At 44.2% G+C, this 14,830-nt stretch overlaps 1 protein-coding gene across 1 annotated transcript in view; it reads right to left on the bottom strand.

The window, feature by feature from the left end:
• ENTPD6 (ectonucleoside triphosphate diphosphohydrolase 6) overlaps nt 1-13,540 on the bottom strand; it is a 21,279-nt gene extending 7,739 nt beyond the window's left edge. Inside the window, exons 1-2 of the mRNA XM_081832296.1 lie at nt 13,361-13,540; nt 868-1,191 (exon numbers count right to left, since the gene is read on the bottom strand). Coding sequence (XP_081688422.1) covers nt 868-1,159 — 292 coding nt within the window. The 5' untranslated portion in view covers nt 1,160-1,191; nt 13,361-13,540. The remainder of the gene's footprint in view (nt 1-867; nt 1,192-13,360) is intronic.
• Nucleotides 13,541-14,830: the final 1,290 nt, after the last annotated feature.

Here is a 14,830-nt window from a genome sequence, read left to right as displayed (position 1 = left end):
GATGGGTTAGCCTGGTGATGGGTATTAAAGAGGGCACGTACTGAATGGAGCACTGGGTGTTATATGCAAACAATGAATCATGGAACACTACATCAAAAACTAATGATGTAATGTATGGTGATTAACATAAAAAAAAAGTTGTCTTAAAACTTAAAACTCACTGGCTAGAAGCTGGAGGGTGACCCTCAGAGCTGGAGGGTACAAGAGGTGCCAGGGAAGGAGATCAAAGGGAGAAGGGATGAGTGCAGAGCTGGGCAGGGACTGGGTCTCCCCAGAGGAGCAGCTACAGGCAGAACACACACAAACTTCTTCTTCCCTCTTGCCGGAAGCCTGCAGGCCCCCACCCTGGGGTTATAATGGGGCTCAGGCTCCAGCTCCCTCCTCACTGCTGAGGCCACTCTCATCGTCACTCTGACTGGACCCACTGGGCAGCACCATGTCAGTCTAGGTCCTAGGTCCTTGCTAGTTCATAACTTTCCCAGACTGCCTCATACTAGCCTGCGTCAGGGGCAACTTCCTGCCTTAAACTCTCCCAATGCAGCTTCTGGCCTAAGTCTGACCTGCTGCTGAATGCTGGGAAAGGACAGGCTACCCAACACCCTCAGGGATCTCAGCTGCCCTCAGATGGTCACCAGAAACTACTGTGAGTAAGGACAGTCAGGGGCTCCTGGGAAATTTAGATTCCTGGGCCCCAACCCATGCCTGAGCCAGTCTCTCTGGGAACCTGTATTTTTGACAAGCTCCCAGGTGAGTCCGAGGCAGGGCATCCAGCCCATCCACTGTCTCTAAGTGGAAGAGATCCCAAGAGCTCTGCTGTGAGTGAGGAGAGCCTAGCAGTGAGTGGTCAAGGCCTTCTACCCAACATACCTCCAGGTTGCCGGGCAAATTGGAAGATATGGACGCGGGTGCCAGTGCTTCCTGCATCAAACATGATACCGTAGAAAACCTCGTGACCACGTGCAGCTGTCCCTGGGGGACTGTGAGCCTGCTGGCCCCTCCGGGCCCCCGATGCCACCTCTGTGATGCTGAAAAAGGCCTGGGTGGCAGAGGCCCAGTGCCACTTGATGTAGGCGACATAGATGAACAGGCAAATGAACAGCCCCAGGGGGTACACCACCTTTGTCATCTTCAGGTTTCCATTATTTGGTATTTTTCTCATTTCTCTGTCTGCTGAGGACTGTGCTGCAGTTGCTGGAGGAAAGGGAGGAGAAGCAGGAAAAACATGTCAGGCTACAAGCTTCTGGGGCAAGTCAGAAGTCCCTGTGCTCAGGGACAAAACATTGAGCCAGAAACTGGTCTGCATTTTCCCCCTGGAATCAGAAGCTTCATTCAGTCCTCAAAGTGCTTCCAGAAGGTGTGAGCCCATTTTACAGAAGAGAACAGGAACCGGGTTTTACAAAGACTAGATAACTTGTTTGAGGTGGTAGGTCCTGGAGGGTCTGACTTGGGGCACAGACCCACAACTGCTGGCTCTAAGGCCTGAGCCTGGTCCCCAGCAAGTGCTGTTCCAGACAAGTGGCTTTGGGACTTGTTGCCACTTCAAAGAGCCACATGTAAATGGTGTCCCCAAACCTTTTAAGGTACGGGAACACATGTCCAATCCATTCTTTAAATTCTCACTTCCTCTTCTATACAGATACTTAATTCTTAGAAGGCTTAAAGTCTCATCCCTTGGGGACTACAGAGAGCCCCAGCCATGTCTGAGAAACACAGCTCATTTCTCTGGAAGTTTTACAGGAGATGTCTCTTTTCACTCATGTACTACACTCCGCCAAGGAGGAAATAATGCCTGTGTGCTTTCCAGCCTATGAAAATCTTACCTGAGTAGCAAAAGAACTAACTCAGCACCACTGTCTTTGGTTCAATGCCCCCTGTGCCCCCAAACGAAAGCATTTGTTCAGGCTTTCTTAGCAGCTTCTGGTGTAACACACCATGCGGGAACCTGAGGCTTCAAAGGACAAGAAGTGAGGTGCTTGATTCTCAGGGATACCCTACCCTTGGGGAATGTCCACCTGTGTCCATCCCTGACTTTGTCAGTTGTGGCAAGTGCAGTGGACACTCCTAGAGGTAAGGAGACAGGAAAGTGCCATTTTGAAAGCAAGACACATAACAGACCAATATGAACATGGATGGTGGAATAGGGGGCCCTAGGCCTTTGTTACCCCATAGAAATATTAAAAAAAATTGGGACTTGTTAAAATATTTTTTATAAGAGTCCTGAAAAACAGTCAAAGATCTATAGATCTATAAGCAAATGCCCAATCAAGAAGTCACATTCAGGGATGCCTGGGTGGCTCAGTCAGTTAGGTGTCTGTCTTTGGCTCAGGTCATGATCCCAGGGTCCTGGGATTGAGTCCTGCATCGGACTCCTTGCTCAGCAGGGAGCCTGCTTCTCTCTCTGCCTGCCACTCCCCCTGCTTGCATGTTCTCTCTCTCTGACAGATAAGTAAAATCTTTTAAAAAATAAACTTAAAAAAAAAGTCACATTCAGAATGGTCGGAAGTTTTGTGGTGTTTACTCACCCTTGCTCCACCCCTCCCTGCATAGCATGGTCTAAAGGAAGCAGCAGTCCAGTGCCTATTTCCTTCCCTCAAACTGGAGAGAGCAGAACAACATCCTAACCTGTCTTGGGGCTGGTCTCTGTTTTGCCCGACTTAGAACTCAGAGCTCAGATGGGGGAAAAGTGTGGAAGGCCGTTGTGGGTACCACTTTTTTTTTTTTAATTTTTATTTATTTATTTATTCATTCATTTATTTTAAAAGATTTTATTTGTGAGAGAGAGCGAGAGAGCGTGCACGCACAAGCAGGGGAAGCAGCAGGCAAAGGGAGAAGCAGGCTCCCCGCTGAGCAGGGAGCCCGATGTGGGACTTAATCCCAGCGGATCATGACCTTAGCTGAAGGCAGGCGCTTAACCGATTGAGCCACCCAGGCATTCCAGTTGTGAATACTTCTTGTGAAAGTCACAGGGTGACTACAGAGCCAAACATGCCTGAGGCAAGAGGCTGGGTATGTGTTTGGGGGGAAGAAATAATAGAACATCAAAGGCCTAAGAAAGAGCATGGCTGAAACTGTTTGAGAAATTAAGACATTTAAAAGCAGCCATAATATATGGGGGAATTGAAACTAACACACACACAGGCCTAGGCAACACATGTTCAGAAAAAATCCTGAGAAGACCTTAAGCCTTTGCCTTGGGCTGACTCCAAGGCTCAGACACATCCCGTTAATTAGTGAAGGTCTTTCATGGCACAGAGCCAGTCTGCAAAGACTGGGAGAGGTGGCTATTTTCTCAAATGCTCAATTTTTCAACAACAACAAAGATCACAAGGCATATAAAGAAACAGGAAAATATGGTCCATTCAAAGAAGAAAAAGTGGCAGAAACTGTCCCTGAAGAAATACAGGCATTGGATGTACTAGATAAAGACTTAAAACAACTGTCTTACATATGCTGAAAGAGCTAAAGAAAACGTAAGAACTGAAAGAAACTAGGAAAATGATATAGGACAACAAAATGAGAGTATCAATGAAGAGACAGAAATTGTAAAAAGGAACTAAACAAATTGTGGAGGTGAAAAGTACAGTAACACATTATAATCAAACTGCTGAAAGCCAGGAAAAAAAAAAATCTTGAAAGCAGCAAGAGAAAAGTAATTCATCATGCACAAAGGATCCTTAATAAGATTATCAACTCATTTCTCAGCAGAAACTTTGGAGGCCAGAAAGCAGTGGGATGATATATTCCAACTGCTGAAAGAAAAAAATCTGTCAACTGAGAATTTTGTATTCAGTAAAACTATCCTTCAAAAATGAAGGTGAAATTAAGGCATTCCAAGATAGATAAAAACTGAGGGAGGTCATTACCAATAGACCTGCCCTATAACAAATGCTAAAGGCTGAAATGAAAAGATGCTAGACAGTAACTGAAAGCCATGAGAAATATAAAGATCTCCAGTAAAGTTATATACATGGACAAATACAACAACCAGTATTACTGTATATTTGGTTTATAACTCCACTTTTTATTTTCTTCAGTATTTAAAAGACAAAGGCTGTGATATCAAAAACATAAATGAGGGAGACATACAGATATAAAGGAGTATCATATGCAATTTGAGCTAGACTGGGATAGACTGTTATAATTTTAGGATGTTATAGGTAATCTCTGTGGTAACCCCAAAGAAAATACCTAGAAATATATACAAAAGGAAATGAGAAGGCAATCAATACTATCCCTAGGAAAAAATCAATTAAACACAAAGGAAGGCAATAATGGAGGAAATGAGTGACAAAAATAGCTAAGACATACACAAAATAAAATAGCAAAAGTAGTTCTTCCCTGTCAGTACTTTAAATGTAAAAGGATTAAACTCCCCAACCACAATGCACAGAGTAGCTGAATGGATAAAAAAACAAAATCCAACCATATGCTTCTACAAGAGACTTACTTTAGATCTAAGGGCCCATATAGACTTAAAGTAAAAGGATGAAAAAAGATTCCATGAAAAGAGTAACCAAAAGGGAGGAGAATATCTACACTAATATCAGACAAAACAGACTTTAAGTCAAAAACTGTCACAAGAAATAAAAACATGTATCACTGTATAATAATAAAAGGATCAAGTCACCAGTAAAATAAAATAATTGTAAACATATACACCAGAGCTCCTAAATATATGAAGCAAACAGAACTGAAAGGAGAAGTAGACAGTCATACAATAACAGTGGGAGAATTCAGTATCCTCTTTCAATAAAGGATAGAAAAATCAGACAGAGATCAATAAGGAAATAGGGGACTTGAACAACACTAAAGACCAACTGGACCTAACAGGCACATACAGACCACCCAACAGCAGCAGCATACACGTTCTTCTCAAGTGCACATGGAACATCCTCCAGGATAGATGACATGACAGGATACAGAACATGTGTCAATATATTTTAGAAGATTACAGTCAAAGTATATTTTCTGATCAAAATGGAATGAAACTAGAAGTTAATAGGAGAAGGAAAGATGGAAAATTCTCAAACACATGGAAACTACACACCACACTCTTTTTTTTTTTTAAGATTTTATTTATTTGAGATAGAACAAGAGAGAGAGCATGAGCGGGGGCAGGGCAGAGGAAGAAGGAGGCTCCCCACTGAGCAGGAAGCCCAATGCAGGGCTTGATCCCAGGACCCTGAGATCATGACCTGTGCCAAAGGCAGATGCTTAACCAACTGAGCCACCCAGGGGCCCCTAAATACCACACTCTTAAACAACCAATGGGTCATAAAAGAAATCAAAAGGGAAATCAGAAAATATCTTGTGACAAATGAAAATGAAAACACAACATATCAAAACTTATGGAATGCAATGAAAGCAGTACCAATAGGGAAAATGATACACGTAAATGCTTACATAAAAGGAGAAGATTTCAAACCAACAACCTAACCGTACATCTTAAGGAACTAGAAAAAGAACAAATTATTTATTTATTTATTTTTAAACATTTTCTTTTTTTAAATTTAAATTCAATTAGCCAACATGTCATTAGTTTCAAATGTAGTGTTCAGTAATTCATCAGTTGCATATAACACCCCATGCTCATCACATCAGGTACCCTCCTTAATGCCCATGACTAAGTTACCCCATCCTCCCACCCACCTCCCTCCCTATTTTTAAATATTTTTAATTTTTATTTATTTATTTTTAAGTATCCTCCACACCCAGCATGTAGCCCAATATGGGGCTTGAACTCATGACCCTGAGATGAAGACCTGAGTGGAGATCAAGATTCGGACGCTTAACTGACTGAGCCACCCAGGTTCCCCAAAAAAGAATTAAACACAAAGCTAGAAGAAAAGAAACAATAAAAATTAAAGCAGGATAAATAGAGGATAGAAAAACAAGAGAGAAAAGTCCATGAAACCAAGAGTTGGTTCTTTGAAAAGATCACCATAACTGAAACCTTTAGCTATCTTGACTAATAAAGAGAAAAGACTCAAATTATAACTAAAATCAGAAATGAAAGAGGGAACATTACTACTGATTTTATAGAATGAAAATGCTTATGAGAGTATTATGAACAGTTGTACACTAATAAATTGGATGACCTAGATGAAATCAACAAATTCCTAGAAACACATAACCTACAAAGAAGAATTATGAAGAAATCTAAAGACCTATAACTAGTAAGGAGACCAAATCAGTAATCAAAAATCTCCCAACAAAGAAAAGCCCTGGACCAAATGAATACTGACTTGTTAGTCACCTCTGATTTTACCAAACATTTCAAGAATTCCAAAATCTTCTAAAAAAAAAAAAAAACAAAATGGGCGCCTGGGTGGCTCAGTCGTTGAGCGTCTGCCTTCGGCTCAGGTCATGATCCCAGGGTCCTGGGATCGGGTCCCACATTGGGCTCCCTGCTCTGCGGGAAGCCTGCTTCTCCCTCTCCCGCTCCCCCTGCTTGTGTTCCTGCTCTCGCTATATCTCTCTCTGTCAAAAAAATAAATAAAAATCTAAAAAAAAAAAAAAGAATTCCAAAATCTTCCCAAAAAATGAAGAGAAGGGACCACTTTTTAACTCATTCTATGAGGCCAGCATTACCCTAACACCAAAACCAGACAAAGACACTACAAAAAAATATAGACCATCATTCCTTATGAATAGTGACGCAAAAATCCTTGACAAATAACAGCAAACTGAATTCAACCACATAGCAAAGGGACCAAGTGGGATTTATTCCTGGACTACAAAGATGGTTCAAGACTTGAAAATCCATCAAGGCAAATATATCACATTAACAGAATAAACGGGGGAGGGGCGCCTGGGTGGCTCAGTCAGTTAAGCATCCAACTCTTGATTTTGGCTCACGTCATGATCTTGGGGTCGTGAGATCTGGCCCCACACTGGACTTTGTGCTCAGCACAGAGTCTGCCTGTCCCTCTCCCTCTGCTCCTCCCCTTGCTCCCACACACTCCCTCTCTGAAATAAATAAAAATAAAATCTTAAAAAAAAAAAACAGAATAAAGGGAAAAATTGATATGATCATCTCAATCGATGCAGAAAAAACATTTAATCAAATCTGATACCTTTCCATAATGAAAACAACCAACAAACAAAAATAGAAGGAAACTACCTCAACATAATTAAGGCCATATATGCAAACCCAACAGTTAACATCATACTCAGTGGTGAAAAACTGAAAACTTTTACTTTAAAATCAGGAACAAGAAAGGAGGTCTGTTTTCAACACTTCCATTCAACATAGTATTGGAAGTTCTAGCCAGACCAATTAGGAAAGAAAAAGAAATAAAAGGCATGCAAATTAGGAAGGAAGAAGTAAAATTATTTGTTCATAGATTACATGATCTTACATGTAGAAAGCCCTAAAGATTCCACAGGAAAGGAAAATAACTGTTAGAACTAATAAATTCAACAAGGTTACAGAACACAATATTAACACACAAAAATCGGTTGTTTCTATCCATTATAATGAACAATTTGAAAAAGAATTTAAGAAAACAATTCTATTTACAATAGCATCAAAAACAATAAAATACTTAAGAATAAAGTTAACCAAGGAGGTGAAAGACTTGTACCCTGAACACTACAAAACATAGCTGAAAGAAAATTAAGAGTCAAATAAATAGTATAAAGATAGCCTGTGTTCATGGATGAGAAGACTTAATATTGATAAAGGTATCAATACTAGCTACAGTGGTCCACAGATTCAATGCAATCCCTATAAAAATCCAAATGATTTTTTTTTTTGCAGAGACAGAAAAAAAAAATCCTAAAATTCATAAGGAATCTCAAGGGACCCCAAATCACAAAACAATCCTGAAAAAGAACAAAGTTGGAAGCCTCATACTTCCTGATTTCAAAATAAAGCCACAGGAATAAACAACTTGTGGTAGTGGTATCAAGACAGGCACAAAGACCAATGAAACAGAATAGAAAGCCCAGAAATAAATCCTCATGTACATGGTAAAATGATCTTTGACAAGGGTACCAAGACCATTCATGGGGGAAAGGACGGTCTCTTTAACAAATGGTACTGGGAAAACTGGATATCCACCTAAAAAAGACTGAAGTTGGATCCTACCTTACACCATATGCAGAAATTAACCCAAAATGGATTGAAGACCTAACTATAAAACAAACTCCTAGAAAAAAATATAGTAGAAAAGCTTTGTAGCATTGAATTTGGCAATGATTTCTTGGATAAGTACCAGAAGCAAAAACAGGACAGCAAAAGCAAAAAGACAAATGTGACAAATTAAAAAAACTTCATGCATCAATGGACACTAACCACAGAGAAAAAAGGCACCCCACAGGATGGGAGGACATATTTGCAAATCATATCTGATCAGGGATTAATACTTGGAATATAGAGAACTAAAACTCGACAATGAAAAAAAACCAAGCAACTTAATTCATAGTATGAATACATGCAGAGCAACTGGATACACACCTCTTTAAAGATATATAAATGACCAACAAGCATATGAAAAGATGCTCAACAGCACTAATCATAAGATGTGCAAAACCACAATGACTTATCATCTCACAACCATTAGGATAGCCACATAAAACAACAAAAAATAACAAGTGTTGGAAAGGATGTGGAGAAATTAGAACCTCTGTGGGATATATTTTAAAGATTTTATTTATTTGACAGAGAGAAAGAGAGAGAGTGCTTGCGCACAAGCAGGGGGAGAGGGGGAGCCGCAGGCAGAGGGAGAGGGAGAAGCAGGCTTCCTGTTGAGCAGGGAGCCCAATGCAGGGCTTGATCCCAGGACCCTGAGATCATGACCTGAGCCGAAGGCAGACGCTTAACTGACTGAGCCACCTAGACGTCCCCCTCTGTGGGATTATAAAATGGTTGAGCCACTAGTGAGAGTAGTATGGAAGCTCCTCAAAAACTAAAAATAGAATCACCATATTGATCCAACAATCTTATTTCTGCATCAGAAATGCAGAAACGCATTATATCAGAAAAAGAATTGAAAGCTCACTGCCACATTATTCACATAGCCAAGAGATGGAAGCAGCCCAAAAATCCATTGATAGATAAATGGATAAAGAAAATGTGGTGTACATACACAATAGATTATTATTCAGCCTTAGAAAGGAAGGAAACTCTGACACATGCTACAACATGGATGAACCTTGAACACACTATGCTAAATGAAGTAAGTCAGTCACAACTGAACTAATATTCCACTTATTATGAATTACCTAGAGTAGTCAAATCCAGAGACAGAGAGTAGAACAGTGGTTCCAGGGGTTGGGCTAAGGCAGGGAATGAGGAGCTATTGTTTAATGAGTACAGAGATTCAGTTTGGGAAGATGAAAAAGTTCTGGAGATGGATGGCTGTAATGGGCACAACAATGTGAATGTAATGAATGCCACTAACTGTATACTTAAAATCGTTGAAATGGTAAATTTTATATGTATTTTATCATAAGAAAAAAAAATCCTTTAATGGCTCTGAGGCCAGGCAGGTAACATAAATGAGTTCTGTGGGCACAGGACTAAAGGCAGTGGTGGTGGGAGAAGGAAGAGGGCTGGGCCTGCTCATTGCATCAAATGTTTTAAAGTTTCAGTCCTGCCTCACTCTCTCAACAGCAGTAGCAGGTCATGCCTTATTGAGATTCTTTCTGCCTTAAACTTTTTTTTTTTTTTAAGATCTTGTTCTGTTGGTCCTTTCTCCATACCTCTACAAAATCTACCCAAGATGCTTACTGCCACTCTGAACCTTGGCAGCTAGAGGCTTCTCTCTTGGGCTCTTTGGTGCTCTATACACTTCCACTCCCTAAGTAAGCAGTATGTGGAGCTATTCATTTGTGCCTTTCTTCTCTCTGGTTAGGGTGCCTCTCTAGAAACGGGGACCAGCCCACTCTTCCCTGGGTCTTCCAACCCTGACACAAGGCCAGAGCCCAGCAGCCACTCAGTCAATACTACTTGCTGGTGAAGGAGGCTAGCTGATGGAGCCATCAGCAATGCTTCAGGACCCAGACGATGACCACCAACAGAAGTAGGCCATTTGGGCAGGAGACTACAGTGACCAGGTTTTCAACATGTCAAGTTTGAAATGACAGCAGAACATCAGTCAGAAATGGAACTGACCCTTGTGAGATAGCAGGTTTGGGGTTGGGACCTGGGAAATGATCCGCAGTAAAAGGATGTTAGCTAAGATCAGGAGTGAAGACATCAATGACAGAAGACCCAGGGACGAGCAGAGGCTGAGATGTGACCTGGGGAATGCCCGTCCCCAGGTAGCCAGCGCTCACCCTACAACTAGCCTTCTCACAGGCCTTCCTTCGTTAGGTTACTGTAACCCAGAGTTTTCCATTGCTAACAGATCATTAAACAAAAAGTATTTATAGACAATGTTCTAAAGCAGCTATCTCTAAGGATGAATAAGGACACAAAAGTAATACTAACATAACTCAGTGTTTTATAAGATCCTTTTTTTTTTTTAAGATTTTATTTATCTATTTGACACAAAGAGACACAGTGAGAGAGGGAACACAAGCAGGGGGAGTGGGAGAGGGAGAAGCAGGCTTCCCGTGGAGCAGGGAGCCTGATGCGGGGCTCGATCCCAGGACCCTGGGATCATGACCTGAGCCGAAGGCAGATGCTTAACGACTGAGCCACCCAGGCGCCCCTAAGATCCCTCCTTTTTTCTTTTTTTTTTTGCTTGCTCTCCTGTCCCTCTCGACCAGTGGGCCAGGGCAGCACAGGTATAAGACCCTTTTACATAATCAACTTTTATCATGTCCTATGTTACTCTAAGAACCATGACCTACATGATCAGATTAACAGGTAGTATAGCAAATTTTGAGGCAAAGGTTGCTCTTTGTTAAATTTGTCTACCCACTAAAAAAATACCCTTTACATATGCTACATCCTGTTAACAGAGACCCACAAGGCCAGCACTTATACCACACAACAGACAACAACTTATTTACATATAACAGCGCCAAGGCCCAGGGAATATTTGGAAACAGACTTGTCTGGAATCACACAGCTGGCATGTAGCAAGGCACAGACAAGACTTTCTGGCTTCTGTCTCCAAATTAAATGTGCTCCATCATTTCACTTTCCCTATTAATGTTAAGACTCTAGACAACCAAAAAATACTCACATAAAATTACATGCATATAATTGTCACAGTTACACACCAACAGGCTCAGCATGACATAAACAGAGTCCAAACCGAAAATAACATTTAAGGGAGGACAGAGCCAGGAAGAGCCTGGCCCATAGGCACCTCCATGTCCTAAAGGCTCAAACCTAAAAGCCAGTTTCACTCCATTGGGTTAAGGTGTTCAGTAATACTAAGTACTATGAGACAACTTCCAGAGGAGCAAATCACGTTTCCATGAGCACCACTAACACCATAGTGTAAATGTGTCAATCAGGTCCTTCCTAGAGGTCCGCTCAAGAAAACAACTCAGCTTTAATTTTGTCCTTTAAAGGAGAGAGAGAGAATCTAGAACAAGGCTATAAGGAAGGTAAGCCAGGTGCGGAATAAGGAGTAGGTTGGGAGTAGGGTGGGGCAGGATGTAAGGTGCACAAAGGCCAAGAGAGGTTTGGCTCAGCAAACCTTGCTCCCGTCTGGCTCCTGTTGGGGGCTGCCCTGTGTCAGGTGGAGGTCGGGGTCAGGGAGAATTTGGGTATGGAGTAGTGATGCCGGAGGCAGGTGCCTGCCCCATCCCTCAGCTAGCTTTCTAGGAGCTGGGGAAGGCAGGTGAGCTCTTGGGAGATACAAGCTTTATCTGATTTGGATCAGTGGCCACACAATCTGTTAGCCAGTTTCTTCAAGGTTTTCAGTTAAAGTACACAAAAGAGCCATGTGTGCAATGACTGCCACATATGCTAAAAACCTATCCAAAATTAAACGACATTAACAAACCACCACTTATTCTCCTAGAGGTTTAAATTGACTTTTCTCTCCTTCTCTGAAAAAAAGTATACATACATGAGTCAGCCCTGTTAACACCACCAGTTGTTTCCTTTTCACAAGACACAGTGGGCGGGGAAGCTCTTCCAAGATCTCTTTACATGGTTGTCCACCTCTCTGGTTTTCATATTAGGTTCCACAAGGGAGACAGACACACATATTAGCCAACTGATGCTTACGAGGGAAGGAATGGGGGGTACAGAAAACAATTTCTGGGTTTATACTACTATGCTCCCCCCCCCAACAGAACCTTCCCCAGACAAAACCTAATCCCCCATCCATCACGGCTCCTGCACAGTGGGTCAGAAAGCCCTTGTAATCACAGTTGCTATCCACCTATCCCCAAGGAACCTCCCTCCTAGAGTTTCAGATTCCCTCACTGGGGGTGCGGGGGGGTGGGGTGGGGGAGGCTATGGGCTAGGACCTCCACAGGATCCTGAAGAATGTATGGCCTGGTATGCATGATCCTGGAATACACGTGTGTGGAGGGACAACTGGAGCTACCCAGGCACTTCTGGGTGAATGATTCTTTTGGATGACGCCTGGGATATGGAGGACTTTGCTCATCATAATCTACAAAAACAATTCAGGCTTTCCTCCAACCCTTAAAACCATTCTATGGCTCCTAGCTGAACTTAAGATAACCACCACCCTTCCTTCCATGGCCCCCTGCCCATCTGTCCCTTCTCTTTTACTCTCCTGCCTCTTCAAGGCTTTCCACTGAAGGGAGTCGAGCCTGGTGTCCAGCTCTATCCACCTCAGGGTCTCTCTCTCTCTGGTAGCCTGGAGCACTGCTGGCTCATGCCTCAGCTCAGGCAGAACCACCTTGAGCTCTTCTTCTGGTCACCACAGCAATGTCAGAATTTATTGTCCTCACATCTGCAGTACTGTCAGAATGGCACTATCTTGCCTGTTACTTGGGCTTCCCAACTGGGCTGTGAGGCCCAGGAGGGAAGGGGCCTTGCCAGTCCTTCCCCTATTGGATCTCCTGCACCTGGCACAGCCCTGGGAAGCGGGTCAGCAAATGCTGAATGAATGAATGCAGGAAGCTCCAGGATTCCTGGGGGTAGAGACCCTTGCTGTCTGGCCCACCCAGTTTCTAGAACACGGATTGTTCCCCTCACAGGTCAGCGGAGTCCAGAGTTCTGGGAAGACTAATGGAGCCAGGACAAGAAGGCAGCAAGAGGGAAGACCCGCGTGCGAATAACCGAGAGTCCGCCTGCAGGAGCCACTGCTAGAGACCCAGGAGCTGACAGGTGTGTGCGTCTGGACCCCCCAGGCCCCGACCCTCCTCCACTCGGACCCCTACTCCAGCGCGCCGCACGCCGGGCTGCCCACGTGCAGCTACCTGGGCCCGGCGGACCCCGCCAGCCCCACACGCGCCTCAGGCCCGCCCTTACCCTGCAGGGTCCCCTCTGCCCTACCACGGAGGGAGGTTCCGTTTCCCGAGAGCACGCGGGCGACCGAGGAAGCTTCCCTGCTCTCGCTCCGGGGCCGGCGTTACCAGGGCCTCCGCCCACAGGCCACGAGCCGGCAGATCCCGCGAGCCTGAGCCCCGCCCACGTGCACGTCGTGTCACAGGCCGGGCGGAGCTGGGCGTTTGGGGCCCAGCGCGCAGGCGCGGCGTACGGACGGGGCGTAGCGGGCTCTGCTGCGCAGGCGCGGCCGTGTTTTCTGGTTGGGTAGTTCTCGTTCCCTTCAGGCTAGTTTCGGCTAGTGTCGGCTTTGACCTGGGTCTTTACCTGTCTGGCTTCCAGCGCCCCAGTGCAGCCCTCGCCGGCCGGATTCGGCTCCTGTCGCAGCTTGTAGGGGTTCCTCTGCGCGGCAGGGCAGGCTGCGGTGCTGGCCGAGGAGTTACACCATAACCTCACAACCTTGACCTTGACCAGCCTGAGGAAGTTTTGAATTTTCCTTGGGTCCCTCCATACCTAAAGCCCCCCCCCTTCTTTTTTGAAGGTAATACGTGACAGAAAATGCAACTACAACACAATAGGCAGTGCGATGAATCTCTCTTGTTCTTGACCCCCATTTTCCTAACTCTTCCTAGGTGCTGCCAAGGTGGGTCGTCAGCTCCTGACTTGGGTTAATCATCCACGTAGGCTCCCAGTTTACTTAAGGATCATGGTGGTAGGGTCTGCCCAGATGTCCGCTTAGTCAGTCCCATTTTGCTCTGCCCAGCCCAGGAGCTGCCTTCCCAGCTTCTCTTGCGGTTCGGCTGCCCATGTAACAGCGTCTGGCCAATGAGCTGTGCGCGTGCCTCTTCTGGGGCTGGTTTGGAAACCCATCTCATCTCGAGGTGGTGTGGGGCCAGTGATGGGGAGACTGTGGGAGGACCATTAGTGGGTTCCTGAAGCACACGGTGTTCCTAAGTCTGTGGTCAAGATGGTGGCACTTTCGAGAGTGAGTCTATGCTAACTAGACAGGATGTAGGGGCAACATACGTAGACCAGGACTGGGCACGGGGCATGTCATCACCGTAAGCCCCTGGTTGGGCGCTGCCCTCCTTCACCAGGTCAAACCGCTGAGACTTGGTTGTTTATACCTCAGTTAGCTCATATGGTCCCTTGTTCCCGATGCTTGCTATCATGAATAATGCTACAGGATCCTAGAGGACTATTTTTGTGTGCATGTGTGGTTATACCTATAGGAAAAATTCTTAGAATTGCTATGGTAAAGAATATGTCCCCTCTCCCCCTTTTCTTTTAAATATTAGATACATATGGCTAAATTGCTCCTTAGACATTTACTAACTGACACACCCACAGTAACGTATAGGAGTGTGGGTTTCCCCACATTTCCCCAGTGGAATCGTTACAAACCTTTGGATCTTTGTCAATCCACTGTTTGAAAAATTCTATCTCGGGTGCCTG

The sequence above is a fragment of the Leptonychotes weddellii genome, chromosome 10, assembly GCF_054177405.1.
Source record: "Leptonychotes weddellii isolate Sample4059 chromosome 10, ASM5417740v2, whole genome shotgun sequence".
Lineage (NCBI taxonomy): Eukaryota > Metazoa > Chordata > Mammalia > Carnivora > Phocidae > Leptonychotes > Leptonychotes weddellii.
This window is presented reverse-complemented; position numbering and strand designations above follow the sequence as displayed.